Source organism: Chiloscyllium plagiosum, unplaced genomic scaffold, assembly GCF_037043375.1.
Source record: "Chiloscyllium plagiosum isolate Xiang-an unplaced genomic scaffold, Cpla_swu_hap1 HiC_scaffold_1, whole genome shotgun sequence".
In the NCBI taxonomy this organism is placed as follows: domain Eukaryota; kingdom Metazoa; phylum Chordata; class Chondrichthyes; order Orectolobiformes; family Hemiscylliidae; genus Chiloscyllium; species Chiloscyllium plagiosum.
The window spans coordinates 127572165-127585814 of record NW_028270139.1 but is presented as its reverse complement, the minus strand read 5'-3'; the positions used below and the strand labels follow the sequence as shown (position 1 = coordinate 127585814).

The window sequence follows — 13650 nt, the reverse complement described above, 5'->3', positions numbered from 1 at the left end:
GAGTCAGCGCTTCTTCAGGAATGTGGTGGGGGAGTGGGGATAAGAGATGAACAGAGGGATGGGGGTGGGGATGGGGGAAGGTAGCTCAGAAGGCGATAGGTGGATGGAAGTGGGGGATAATTGTGATTGATTGGTGGGGAGGATAGAGCGGATAGGTGGAAGGAAGATGGACAGGTAGGACAGGTCGAGAGGGTGGTGCTGGGTTGAAGGGTTGGATCTGGTATGAGGTCAGTGGAGGGGACATTTGGAAACTGGTGAAGTTGATGTTGATGCTGTGAGGCTGTAAGGTCCTAAAGCAGAAGATTAAGTGTTCTTCTTTCAGTTGGCGGGTGGCTTGGATTTGGCGGTGAAGGTGGCTCAGGACACTTGGATAATCGCGGTTGCCCTGTACTCCTAACACTATATAAGTGGAGCCACTCATCTGGCAGAAAGCTTACTGTTTAAATGCCTTACTGATGGGTCAAACTGCTAGATATTACACTTATAACCTTTCAGTCACTTTTTAATCAGAGTTAGAATTTCGGTTAAAAACCTTAATTTTCTGGTGGTTAAATGAACATTGTATAATATTTAGGATTAGGCAAGATTTAGGATGCATAGGATGGGGAAGGAAACTGCAGGGGATGGGCACAAATGAGATGTGGAACTCGTTCAAGGAACAGCTACTGCATGTCTTTGATAAGTATGTACCTGTCAGACAGGGAGGAAGTTGTTGTGCAAAGGTTTACTAAAGAAAGTTGAATCCTAAAGCTTTCTAGAGATATGTCAGGAATAAAGAAAATGGCTAGGGTAAGATTCAGGCCAGTCAAGGACAATAGTGGGAAGTTGTGCGTGGAGTCTGAAGAGATAGGAGAGATGCTAAATGAATATTTTTCGTCAGTATTCACATTGAAAAAAGACAATGTTGTCAAAGAGAATACTGTGATACAGGCTATTAGACTAGATGAGATTGAGGTACATAAGGAGAAGGTGTTAGCAATTCTGGGAAATGTGAAAATACATAAAGCCCCTGGTCCAGATGGGATTTATCCTAGGATTCTCTGGGAAGCTAGGGAGAAGATTGCAGAGCCTTTGGCTTTAATCTTTATGCTGTCATTGTCTACATGAATATGCCAGAACACTGGAGGATAGCAAATGTTATCCCCTTGTTCAAGAAGGGGAGTTAAGAACAACCCTGGTAATTATAGACCAGTGAGCCTGCCTTCTGTTGTGGGCAAAGTTTTGGAAAGAATTATAAGAGACAGGATTTATGATCATCTAGAAATGAATACATTGATTAGGGATAGTTAACATTGTTTTGTGAAGGATAGGCCATACCTCACAAACCTTACTGAGTTCTTTGAGAAGGCGACCAAATAGGTGGATGAGGGTAGAGCAATTGCTGTGGTGTATATGGATTTCAGTAAAGTGGTAGGCTATTGCAGAAAATACAGAAATATGGGATTTAGAATTTGAATCAAATTATCCAGCTGTAAGAAGACAGGGTGGTGGATGGGAAATGTTCATCCTGGAATTCAGTTACTAGTGGTGTACCACAAGGATCTGTTTTGGGGCTACTACTGTTTGTCATTTTTATAAATGACCTAGACGAGGGCATAGAAGGATGAGTTAATAAATTTGCAGATGACACTAAAGTTTGAGGAGTTGTGGATAGTGCTGAAGGATTTAGCAGGTTACAGAGGGACATCAATAAGCTGCAGAACTGGCTGAGAGGTGGCAAATGGAGTTTAATGAGGAAAAGTGTGAGGTGATTCACTTTGGAAGGAGTAATAGGAATACAGAGTACTGGGCTAATGGTAGGATTCTTTTGGTAGTTTGGATGACCAGAGAGATCTCGGTGTCCATGTGCATAGATCCCTGAAAGTTGTCAAGTAGGTTGATAGGTTGTTAAGAAGGCATACAGTGTGTTAGCTTTTATTGGTAGAGGGATTGAGTTTCGGAGCCATGAGATCATGTTGCAGCGGTACAAAACTCTGGTGCGGCCACGCTTGAGTATTGTGTACAGTTCTGGTCGCCGCATTATAGGAAGGACATGGAAACGTTGGAAAGGGTGCAGAGGAGATTTCCTAGGATGTTGCCTGGTATGGAGGGAAGGTCTTATGAAGAAAGGCTGAGGGACTTGAGGCTGTTTTCGTTAGAGAGAAGAAGGTTAAGAGGTGACTTAATAGAGGCATCAAGATGATCAGAGGATTAAATAGGGTGGATAGTAAGAGCCTTTTTCCTTGGATGGTGATGGCTAGCATGAGGGGACATAGCTTTAAGTGGACGGGTCATAGATATAGGACAGACGTCAGAGGTAAGTTCTTTATTCAAAGAGTTGTATGGGCATGGCATTCCATGTCTGCAACAGTAGTGGACTCACCATCATTAAGGGCATTTAAATGGTCATTGGATAAATATATGGATGAAAATGGAATAGTATAGGTTTGATGGGCTTCAGATTGGTTTCACAGGTCGGCACAGCTTCAAGGGCTGAAGGGCCTGTACTGGGCTGTAATGTTCTATGTTCCATTTTAAAAAAGAATAGCCAATGGGCTTGATCTGCATCTTTGTTTAGTTGTATGGTTTTAGGAATCATTTGGGGCTCAGTAGTTGGTTTCCCTCTGAGAGGCAGGATATAAGGGTAAAATCTGTCATGTTGGTTGACTCCCACAGTAGGCCTACCGCACAAATCAGATCCATAGTACAGATTTCAGTGCCAGTGTGGGCTTGGATCCCTTAAAGGCTTTGGAGAAATCTTAGGAAAGAAAGGAATGGCAGAGAAGTTGAATCAGTTTGTTGTATTTGTTTCCACAGTTGAAACCTCAAAAGCCAACGGAAAATAATTGAAAACCAAGGGCCAAATGAGATTGTGGAATTGAGTAATGGTAATATCAGCAGATAAAATCCACCAGGCAAGCTAATGGGATAGTAAGCTGACCACTTACGGTCTTGTTGGCCTATATCCCAGCATTCTAGAAACGTGTCTACAGAGCTGGTTGGTGAACAGAGATTCTGCTGCTCTCTGTGTTTGAGTACATCCAGGTCTGATACTGATATTTTTTTGGACTAAATTGAAATCACAGGATCTGGGGATTAAGCAAGAATATGGATCTAAAGTCAAAGATCAGTCACAATCTTATTGAATGGTGGAGCAACTTTTAAGGCTTACTCCTGTTTCTTTACCTCTTATTGCAGCTGTAATGTTGTAATGTGGTTGGACCAGGATAGTATTGGAATATAATTGCTATAACACCTCATCGAGCAATGTTCTCCTGTCCTCCCCGTTCAGGTGAACACCTCGATTTACTAATCCAGAAGGCTGAACGTTTCCATGAGGTTCTCTCGCAGCACGTCAGCAACCCAGAGCACAACCAAGGCAGTCCGGATACTGAAGACATACTGGAAGCTGAACGATCCTGGGATAATCCGCCTGTTACCTTGTAAGTTACCAGTTTCCCTTTTAATAGTGATAAATCTAAGTCTGACGTTGAGCTGTAGGAAGTTCATAAAACTTTTAAAAAGTAGCTACAAAATATTGGCTGCTGATGCCAACATTAGAATTAAGATTAACAATTGCAGGAGATTTTGTAGTCACATGCCTGGGAGAAACTGGCCATTAGCACCCTGAAAATGATGGAGTTTGATTTGTTTTCCTCTCCTATTAATGGCATGGTCAAAATCACCTTCCCAAAGACCTGTAGTGCAGTAAAATGAAGCACTCGGTGTATGAAATTATCGTACTGTGTCCAGCAAAGCTGTGCAGAAGAAATCAGAATGGATTTTCTCTACTGAATTAGATTTGTATGAAGAGAGAACACTTCGAACTATAATAGTGGAGCCAATTTATGGTGATGAATTAAAGATTATCATGAGTTAGTAAAATATATTCCATATTAATACTTGCACAAAACATACCAGTGACACAATAATGTTTGGGAAAAGAGAGAGAACATAAAAAATAAGAGCAGCTGTGAGTCATTAGGTTCCTCAAGCCTTCCCTGTGATTCAACAAGATTTTGACTGATATTTTTCAGACTTCAACTCCTGGTTCGTGCCAGCTCTTCCTAGCCCACAAGACCTAGCATTTCAAAAATCTGAATATTTATAAACTCTCTTCCAGTACTTTAATTGATTTAGCCTCCACAACTCTCTAGGGTAGAGAATTTCAGGCACTTATTACTCTCTGGGAGAAGTAATATCTTGACATCTCAGTTTCAATGGGTACACCAACACCCACAGACAACACCAACCACGTTATATGGCCTTCATCGATCTCGCTAGGATTTTTGCCCAAGTCAATCAGGAAATGCTGTGGAAAAGCTGAAAATGTGTTGCTGGAAAAGCGCAGCAGGTCAGGCAGCATCCAAGGAGCAGGAGAATCGACATTTCGGGCATGAGCCCTTCTTCAGGAATGAGCCATTCCTGAAGAAGGGCTCATGCCAGAAACGTCGATTCTCCTGCTCCTTGGATGCTGCCTGACCTGCTGCGCTTTTCCAGCAACACATTTTCAGCTCTGATCTCCAGCATCTGCAGTCCTCACTTTCTCCTAGAATGCTATGGAAAACCCTGTCAAAGGCCAATTGTCCAGTGAAATTCATCAACAGTGATATTGCTGCCCTTCACGAGATCGAAGAGCAGGGAGTGCTGTGGGCGGCACGGTGGCACAGTGGTTAGCACTGTTGCCTCACAGCGCCAGAGACCCGGGTTCAATTCCCGCCTCAGGCGACTGACTGTGTGGAGTTTGCACGTTCTCCCCGTGTCTGCGTGGGTTTCCTCCGGGTGCTCTGGTTTCCTCCCACAGTCCAGAGATGTGCAGGTTAGGTGAATTGGCCATGCTAAATTGCCCGTAGTGTTAGATGAGGGGGTAAATGTAGGGGAATGGGTCTGGGTGGGTTCGGCGGGTCGGTGTGGACTTGTTGGGCCGAAGGGCCTGTTTCCACACTGTAAGTAATCTAATCTAATCTAATCTAATCTAAAAATCTAATTAGCTGTTATTTACCTTCCTTGGTAAATATATCCTGCAAATTCTGATGTGATTCTCACAATGTATCTTTTTTTGCATCCTCTCCAATGCTTCTGTTTCCTTTTGAGTTTTATATATTATGGCTCACTGTTCCAATGCATCCTAATCAATATTCTGTACAAGACTATTATAAAGTTGCATCTTTTCTTTTCAATTGGCTTTCTTTAGCAAAAACGCTGATTTTACCTTTTTGTTTGAATTTATAAACCTGCATCGCTCTTTGCTGATTTGTGAACCTGTATCCCCAGATTCATTTCTCTTCTACTCTCTTTAGATCGTTGTTATCCAAGAAGAAAGTGTGGCCGCCTTGTTGTGACAGACTGTAATATATCGGACTGTTTGGTGGTGAATTAAATTTGCCAAGCAGACGAGTGAATATGTTCCCCTTATGGTGTAACAGCCCTGATTAATTACTGCATTAGGGTCACATTTCCATTAGGGTCACAGTTTCCAAGGTGAAATTACTATTGCTGATATATTATGTCAGTAACAGTAGATGGGCTATTACATTAACAGTTATGGTGAACAAACAGGACACTGAAGTTTGTATTGACTTCTTATTGTGTCTGTACAAAATTGTTGTTTATCATTATATAAACGATTTGGATGAAATTTAGGAGGCATGGTTAGTAAGTTTGTGGATGACACCAAAATTGGTAGTATAATTGGCAGTGAAGAAGGGATTACAAAGGCTACTAAGATTACAAAGGGATCTTGATCAGTTGGGTCAAATGGGCTGAGGAGTGGAAGAAGGAGTGTAATTAGGATAAATGAGAGATGTTGCATTTTGGTAAAACAAATAAGGACAGGACGTATACATTTAATTGTAGGACCCTGGGTAGTGTTGTCAAACAGAGAGACTTAGGGGTTCATAGTTCTTTGAAAGTTGCATTGCATTTAGACAGGTTAAGAAGACCATTAAGCACGTTTGCCTTCATTGCTCAGACCAATGACTATAGGACTTGGGACATCATGTTGAGGTTGTACAGGACATTGTTGAGGCCACTTCTGGAGTACTGTGTCCAGTTCTGGTGACCCTGTTATAGAAAGGATATTACTAAATTGATGAGTGTTCAGAAAAGATTGGCCAGGATGTTGCCGATTCTGGTGGGTTTGAGTTATAGGGAGAGACTGGATAGGTTGGGATTTCTTTCACTGGACCGTAGGAGGTTGAGGGATGACTATAGAGGTTCATAAAATCATGAGGGGCATAGATAAGGTGAATAGCAACGGTCCTTTCCCTAGGGTTGGGGAGTTCAAAATTAGCGGGTATATTTTTATGGTGAAATGAGAAAGATTTTAAAGAGACCTGAGGGGCAACATTTTCATGTGCACAGTGGTTCCCATATGAAATGAACTGCCTGAGGAAGTGGTAGGTACTGGTACCATTACAACATTCGAAAGATATTTGTGCAGGTACATGAATAGGAAAAGTTTGAGTTGGAGATGCCGGTGTTGAACTGGGGTGTACAAAGTTAAAAATCACACAACACCAGGTTATAGTTCAACAGGTTTAATTGGAAGCACACTAGCTTTCGGAGCGCCGCTCCTTCATCAGATGGTAGTGGAGGGCTCAATCCTAACACATAATTTATAGCAAAAATTTACAGTGTGATGTAACTGAAATTATACATTGAAAAATTGATTGTCTGTTAAGCCTTTCATCTGTTAGAATAGTTTCACTTCTTTCATGTATAAATCACAAAACCTTTTTTAAAAAGTTGCATTCTCAGGTTAGCTGTTGATGATGGTGATAGCTAGACAATATGTTGAAGGTGGATCAATGGTGCTGGAAGAGCACAGCAATTCAGGCAGCATCGAAGAGCTTCAGCAAAATCGACGTTTCGGGCAAAAGCCCTTCATCAGGAATAAAGGCAGAGAGCCTGAAGCGTGGAGAGATAAGCTAGAGGAGGGTGGGGGTGGGGAGAGAGTAGCATAGAGTACAATGGGTGAGTGGGGGAGGAGATGAAGGTGATAGGTCAGGGAGGAGAGGGTGGAGTGGATAGGTGGAAAAGGAGCTAGGCAGGTCGGACAAGTCCAGACAAGTCAAGGGGACAGTGTGGAGCTGGAAGTTTGAAACTAGGATGAGGTAGGGGAAGGGGAAATGAGGAAGCTGTTGAAGTCCACATTGATGCGCTGGAAGTTCAACAGCTTCCTCATTTCCCCTTCCCCCACCTCATCCTAGTTTCAAACTTCCAGCTCCACACTGTCCCCTTGACTTGTCCGACCTGCCTATCTCCTTTTCCACCTATCCACTCCACCCTCTCCTCCCTGACCTATCACCTTCATTTCCTCCCCCACTCACCTATTGTACTCGATGCTACTCTCTCCCCACCCCCACCCTCCCCTAGCTTATCTCTCCATGCTTCAGGCTCTCTGCCTTTATTCCTGATGAAGAGCTTTTGCCCGAAATGTTGATTTTGCTGAAGCTCCTCGATGCTGCCTGAATTGCTGTGCTCTTCCAGCACCATTGATCCAGAATCTGGTTTCAATCATCTGCAGTCATTGTTTTTACCTAATATGTTGAAGGTGTTGGCCCCTGTGTTCTCTGTCTATGCCATGATGTTTAGATTGATTCTAATCTAAAAAGTGAGATAATGGAGTTTTACATGAATTCATGCAGTTTTTGAGCTGAGGGATATAGGCCAAATGCAGTCAAATTAGACTAGTTTAATTTGGAAAACTTGGGCAGCATGGACGAATTGGACCAAAGAGTCTGTTTCTGTGCTGTATGACTATAAATATACATTTAAATATGTTTTTCTATTTTTGAAGGTTTCTTATGTTTGTAAATGTGCTAAATATGTATGAATTTGAAAATATGTTGTGCAGTCCAGCAGAGCCATCTGCTGATGAGAAAAGATTTTGTTAATTCTGGTTTGGCAAGCTTAAATATGAAGTAGTAATGAAAACTGCGATACTGAGTTTTGAATTTGAAGTTGTAGTTTTATATATGGCCTCCTCCTGCGTTTGAATTAATCTCCGTACATAGTGATGATCTGAAGAATATTTCATTTATAACAATAACATTTAGTAGAATTCATAAACTTTTAATGTCTCTTACGACTTGCTGGCTACATGCACCATCACAGATCATCTTGAACCATACAAAGTGATGCCTCCTTTTTGCATGTCATTGTTCTCAGTTTGTGGGAAAGTAAGGCTATTCCAACAGAGAATGGGCAAAGGGGAGGCAATGCCTTGTGGCTAGACTATTAATCCAGAAACTCAGCTATTGTTCTGAGGACTGGGTTCAAATCACACCATAGCAGTTGGTGAAATTTGAATTCATATAAAATATCTGGAATTAAGAGTCTAATTAAACAATTGTTGATTGTTGCAAAAACCCATCTGGCTCACTAATGGCCTTCAGGGAAGGAAATCTACCATCCTATTCTGATTTAACCTACATGTGACTCCATACCCACAGCAAGGTGGTTGAATATTTGAAAAAAAAGTGCCTCTGAAATGGCACAGCAAGCTACTCAATTGTATCAGTTGCTACAAAGTCTCACCAAAGAAATGAAACTGGACGGATACCCTGTTATTGATCTTGGCACCGGAAACAGTGAAGGCAAAATAAACCCCAGCTGTGTCAATCCAGTAAAGATCACCTCACTAACATCTGGGCTTAGTGCCGAAATTGGGTGTGCTGACTCAGACTAGTCTATCAACAACCTGACATAGTCATACTCACAGATCCATATCTTATAGACAATGTTCCACTATCACCACCCCCTGGATATGTCCTGTCCTACCAGCAGGACAGACCCAGCAGAGATGGTGGCACAGTGAGATACATGCAGGCTGAACAGAGGTGTTCTTTTAAATAAAACAAAGAACTGTGGATACTGAAAATTTCTGAACCAAAAAACAAAGTGCTGGAAAAATTCAGCATTTCTGGCAGCATCTGTAGAGAAACAGAATTGAACTTTCGAGTTCAGTGACCTTTCTTCAGAACTGCTGGGTTTCTGTTTTCATTTGAGGTTTTTCTCTTACTTGCTTTCACACTGAACTGGAAGATTTAGTTAACATTGCTTCCAATTTCTTCTCATTACATTGTCCGTCTCCAACTCTTTCTTTCTTGATTTGACTTTAAGTTGTATGTGCAGTTGTAGGGTTTTTGGGTCCAGCTCTCTACCATTCAATGAGATCACGGCTGATCTGTTAATCCTCAACTCCACTGGTTAAGAATTTGTCTATCTCAGCAGTGAATATACTTAATGACACAGCCTCTTAAAGTGATAAAGAATTCCACAACGTTCTGGGAGAAATTTCTTATTGTGCAACTCTGAGATTATGTCCTTTGGTCCTTGATTCTCCCAAAGAAAGATCAAACTCTCCATATCTATCCTACCAAGTTCTTTTTATGTTTCAATAAGGTTGCCTCTCATACTTCTAAACTCTAATCACCAGTGCCTGTGGGCAACAGTGAAGATTTCTTTGAAGCTTCCAACTCTACTCTGACTGATGATGCATTTATCTCTCCACCCTGCAGGCACTCTGCCTCTATTCCTGATGAAGGGCTTTTGCCCGAAACATCGATTTTCCTGCTCCTCGGATGCTGCCTGAACTGCTGTGCTTTTCCAGCACCACTCTAATCCAGAATCTGGTTTCCAGCATCTGCAGTCATTGTTTTTACCTACTCTGACTGATGACTCGTGTCAGGAATTAGATAATCAGCTGAAAATGACTAATTTAGAGGGTGCCAAGAAAAAGCGGGTAACTGGCTTTTCGAGTCAGCCAGCACAAGAATAAGGGGCGGAATAGTTACCTTGAAGGTTTGTTTTAGTCTTTATTTCAAGGGCTAGGCTATCAACTGCATTCATTATGAGCTCATTGACTCCCTTTTGTATTTTTACCCCCTGTCCTCTTACCTCAGCACTGTATATAAGGACTGTAGTCCTTTCTACCAGATTTTTTTTTGTCTCTGTGGTGTCTGCTTGTATCATGCAATTTCCTAAATTGGCACTTCCAATATGTCTGTCTTTTTCGTCAGCAGCTGATTTCCCACATAGTGGTTGTCAGGGCTTTTGATTGTGTCTGTTCCATTTCTCACACAACCTGAAAGCGGTGAGGTTTAACTGCATTTGTGCTAGAAATCTGCTGGCAAGGGTCATACAAACAGGAGGGTGGCTATTATCCATGAGCACATCCATCAGCAAAGATCCAGCAACTTTGGAGCTGCACATCTACGATCTGGTCTTCAGCGATGAATTGACTGCTGAATGTCACCTTTTTTCTGTTATTGATCTAGCAAATCACCAGTGCCTGTGGGCAACAGTGAAGAAGAATTCTTTGAAGCCTCCAACCCTACTCTGACTGATGACTCATGTCAGGATCCTTTAAATACTGGCCATCAGGTTAGTGTCAAGGGTAGGTCAGACTGTTTCCTCTCTGTGTATGAGGTCATATGGTGCACATCAAAATCAAGGATGTCAATTCGGGGGAATACTTTCCTGTTTGGGCACAGAGTTGGACAATTCCAGTTCAAGGTTAAATACAGAGTAATGCCTCTTCTGCTCCAAACATGTCTTTGAGCACAGCATCAGGTGAGTAGTCCCAGTCTTTGAACTGCAATTGCCACTCATCTGCTTAAATTGCTGGTATATCTTCCACTTACGTTCACAATCCTTACTGAAGTGTAGTAGATTCCCAGCAGATTTTAATGTTGCTTCCTGGATTTCTAAGTAATCAGTGTCGCTTTAGCTATTCTGATTACACGCTGGTTGAAATAAGAATATTGAGATTTAACATAATATTCCAGCACTTTAATTGCACTAGTTAGTCTAACTGATCTTTCTGTTTCCTTTATCTCTTGTATCTGTGAATGGATTCGCGGTCACCGACAACTGGGAAGATTATGGAAAGGGAACAAATGGAGATCCGTTTGAAAAGAGTGGTGAAAAATAACAGAACTGCATCCTGGCAGACAATGGGAAGAAGTGGGTTAATTTTGCCTTAAGAAATTTGGGACGGTCATAGGGCAGAAGCAGAACCAGCTAAATAGAGAGTGTTTAGTTTTAAGTAAAAGAGGAAGTGCTGGAGGAACTCAGCAGGTCTGGCAGCATCTGTGTAGGGAAAAAACAATTAATATTTTGAGTCCAATACAACTCTTCAGAACCAATTTTAATTTGGCTAGGGCCTGTTTTGGGAGAGTGGAGTTTAAAGTGAGCTTTTCACTATTGTTCTTCAGGGTAATCCTAGAAGAGTCTGTGGTTTGACAGAAATGTGAGGCCCTGTAGAATTTAGCGTGTTTGTTGACAGAGTTCTTTTAGTTAGCGTCTAAGGTAAGTGATGGATTGAGAGGGTTGGGGGTGTTGCAGATGGCTTGCCCCATCCATTTCGTGTATTTCTATTTCGATACAATCCTGCTTATACAACTAATGTCTGTACACTTCACCAGCAGCCTGATGACATGAGTATTGTTATGTGATTTTAAGTTCTTTCTTTCCAGGTTGACTTCACCAGGAACTTGTTTGTATGGGGATGACGTTGAGGAGGAGGAGGGGTTTGGTTTCCCATTCCAGCTTTGTACCCCTGAGATTGCAGTTTTCTAGTATTTTACTGAAGTATCAGACTGAAGTATTGGAATGCTGTTTCAATCCCCAGCTGCCTTTGAACTGCAAATGCCACTCACCTGCCCACCTCGCTAATATGCCTTCCACTTAGTTTCACCATCCTTATTGCAGTGTGGTAGATTCCCAGCAGATTTTAATGTTGGCTTCCTGAATTTCTAAGTAACCAGTGTCACTTTAGTTGTTCTGGTTACTTGTTGGTTGAAGTAAGAATATTGAGATTTGAAATATTATTTTAATCCTTTAGTCTAGTTCAGTACAATTCTAGTCCATCTTGATTCTATAATGATTCATTTCAAATTGAGATATCAATAATTAAAAAGACAATTAAATGAGGGATTGGAAGAAGTGTCTATGCTGGGAGTAGTTCTCTGCCATATATAATGACTTATATAAGTACTTTGGGACTGATAGTAAGAAAATCAGACAGTTGCTGAAAGATAATGGAAAATGATCAGGTCTGGAGAGCAAGCAAGCAAGTGAGGCTGAAAAAGTTTTGTTACTGGAGGTCAGGTGATCAACCTAATGGTCTGATTTTGTGTGACAACCAGGAAACAAATTTAGATTTAAAACAGATGCAGTGTTAATTTTCCTGGTGAAAATATATATTATTTAATTGAACCTTAAGAACTCAGAAAGCAGGGTGCCATTACCAATTATGTATAAAAGAAAGAATGTGTAAGCTTTGAATCATACAATATGAAAGAAAAACCTCAAATATTGCAAATGTGAAATAAAAACTGGCAATAAGCTGGAGGCCAGACAGCATCTGAAAGGGAAAGATTGGGTCACGTCTTTTCTTATATGGCACCTTGGCTTTCTGTTACAGATGGAGGCATCATCAGTGTTTGAAATACAAAGCAGTAAACACTTCTTTTCTTTCAGCGTTTCCACTTTGATGCTTTGCTGTTTTAAATTTTAGCGGAACCATTCTGGTTCCTCAGGAATTTCAGGAGGAAAGCACCATGGTCCAGTTGAAGCACTGAAACAGATGCTGTTCAGCTTACAAACAGTGCAGCAGAGTTTGGATCATGAAGACACACAAGAAAGCAAAGAAATTGGAAAGGTAAACAATTTCTAGTCTAAGGACCGTATTTGGAGTAATGCATTCCAGGTGGAGATAAGATCATCTTAATCCTTCTCAAACTGTTTGGTTCAAGAATCTCTTTTGAATGGATTAGCAATCACCGATATAAACTCATATTTGTGGCCAAGTCTGAGTTGTGTTGAAGTTTGGATTTTTTGTTTTACTGTGACATTTTTTTCGCTACATCCTATCAAACTTGCCAATGTTGAGCTTGAGTATTGTTAGAGCTGTGTTCATCTAAGCAAATGGGAAGCATTTCATCACATTCCTGATTTAGATGGTGGACAGGCTTTGGGGAGCCAGGAGAGTAGTTTCTGACTGCTGATTCCCTAATCTATGACCTGCTGTTGTAGCCACTGTATTTATATGATGAGTTCGGTTCAATTTCTGGTTAATGGTAACCCCCTAAGATACTAATAGTGAGGATTCAGTGATGGCAGATTAATCGAATGTCAAGAAGTGATGGTTCGATTGTCTCTTGGTGTAACTGATCATTGCCGGGCACTTAAGTGGTGTGGATGTTACTTGCCATTTGTCAGCCCTCGCCTGGTCGTTGTTTGGGCCTTGCCACATTTGGACATGGCCTGTTTCAGTATTTGAGAAGTTGTGAATGGCGCTGAATGCCATCAATGACAATTTTCATTTTGCTAGCGGCACAGGTTAGAATGATTATTGGCAATTGGCCAGCTTGAACTTATCCTGCAGGTGCATGGTGATTAGCACCACTGTCTCACAGCGCGAGGGACCTGGGTTCGATTCCACTCCCCGATCTCAGTGGATCTTCACCGTTACCAGTTTAAACTGTGCTCTGGTAAGTCATAGCTATATTGAAAGGGAAGGAATGTGCGTATATAAGTTAAGATTTGGCAGAGAAACTGGCAGACAATTATCATCCCTGTCAGGATAAGTAACTGTCAGGCAATGTTTCAAATGTGTATGTGCTAGAGACTGCAGAGGAGATGAAAGAGTGAAGGCGGTGA

The 13650-nt window shown here is 41.5% G+C and overlaps 1 protein-coding gene across 3 annotated transcripts in view; it reads left to right on the top strand.

The window, feature by feature from the left end:
* Positions 1-13650, top strand: part of cunh18orf54 (chromosome unknown C18orf54 homolog) — a 49042-nt gene that overhangs the window by 30959 nt on the left and 4433 nt on the right. For all 3 annotated transcript variants that reach the window (XM_087990608.1, XM_043721299.2, XM_087990604.1), the window contains 3 exons: positions 3272-3422; positions 10263-10368; positions 12506-12649. In XM_087990608.1, the coding sequence (XP_087846734.1) occupies positions 3272-3422; positions 10263-10368; positions 12506-12649 (401 nt within the window). The remainder of the gene's footprint in view (positions 1-3271; positions 3423-10262; positions 10369-12505; positions 12650-13650) is intronic.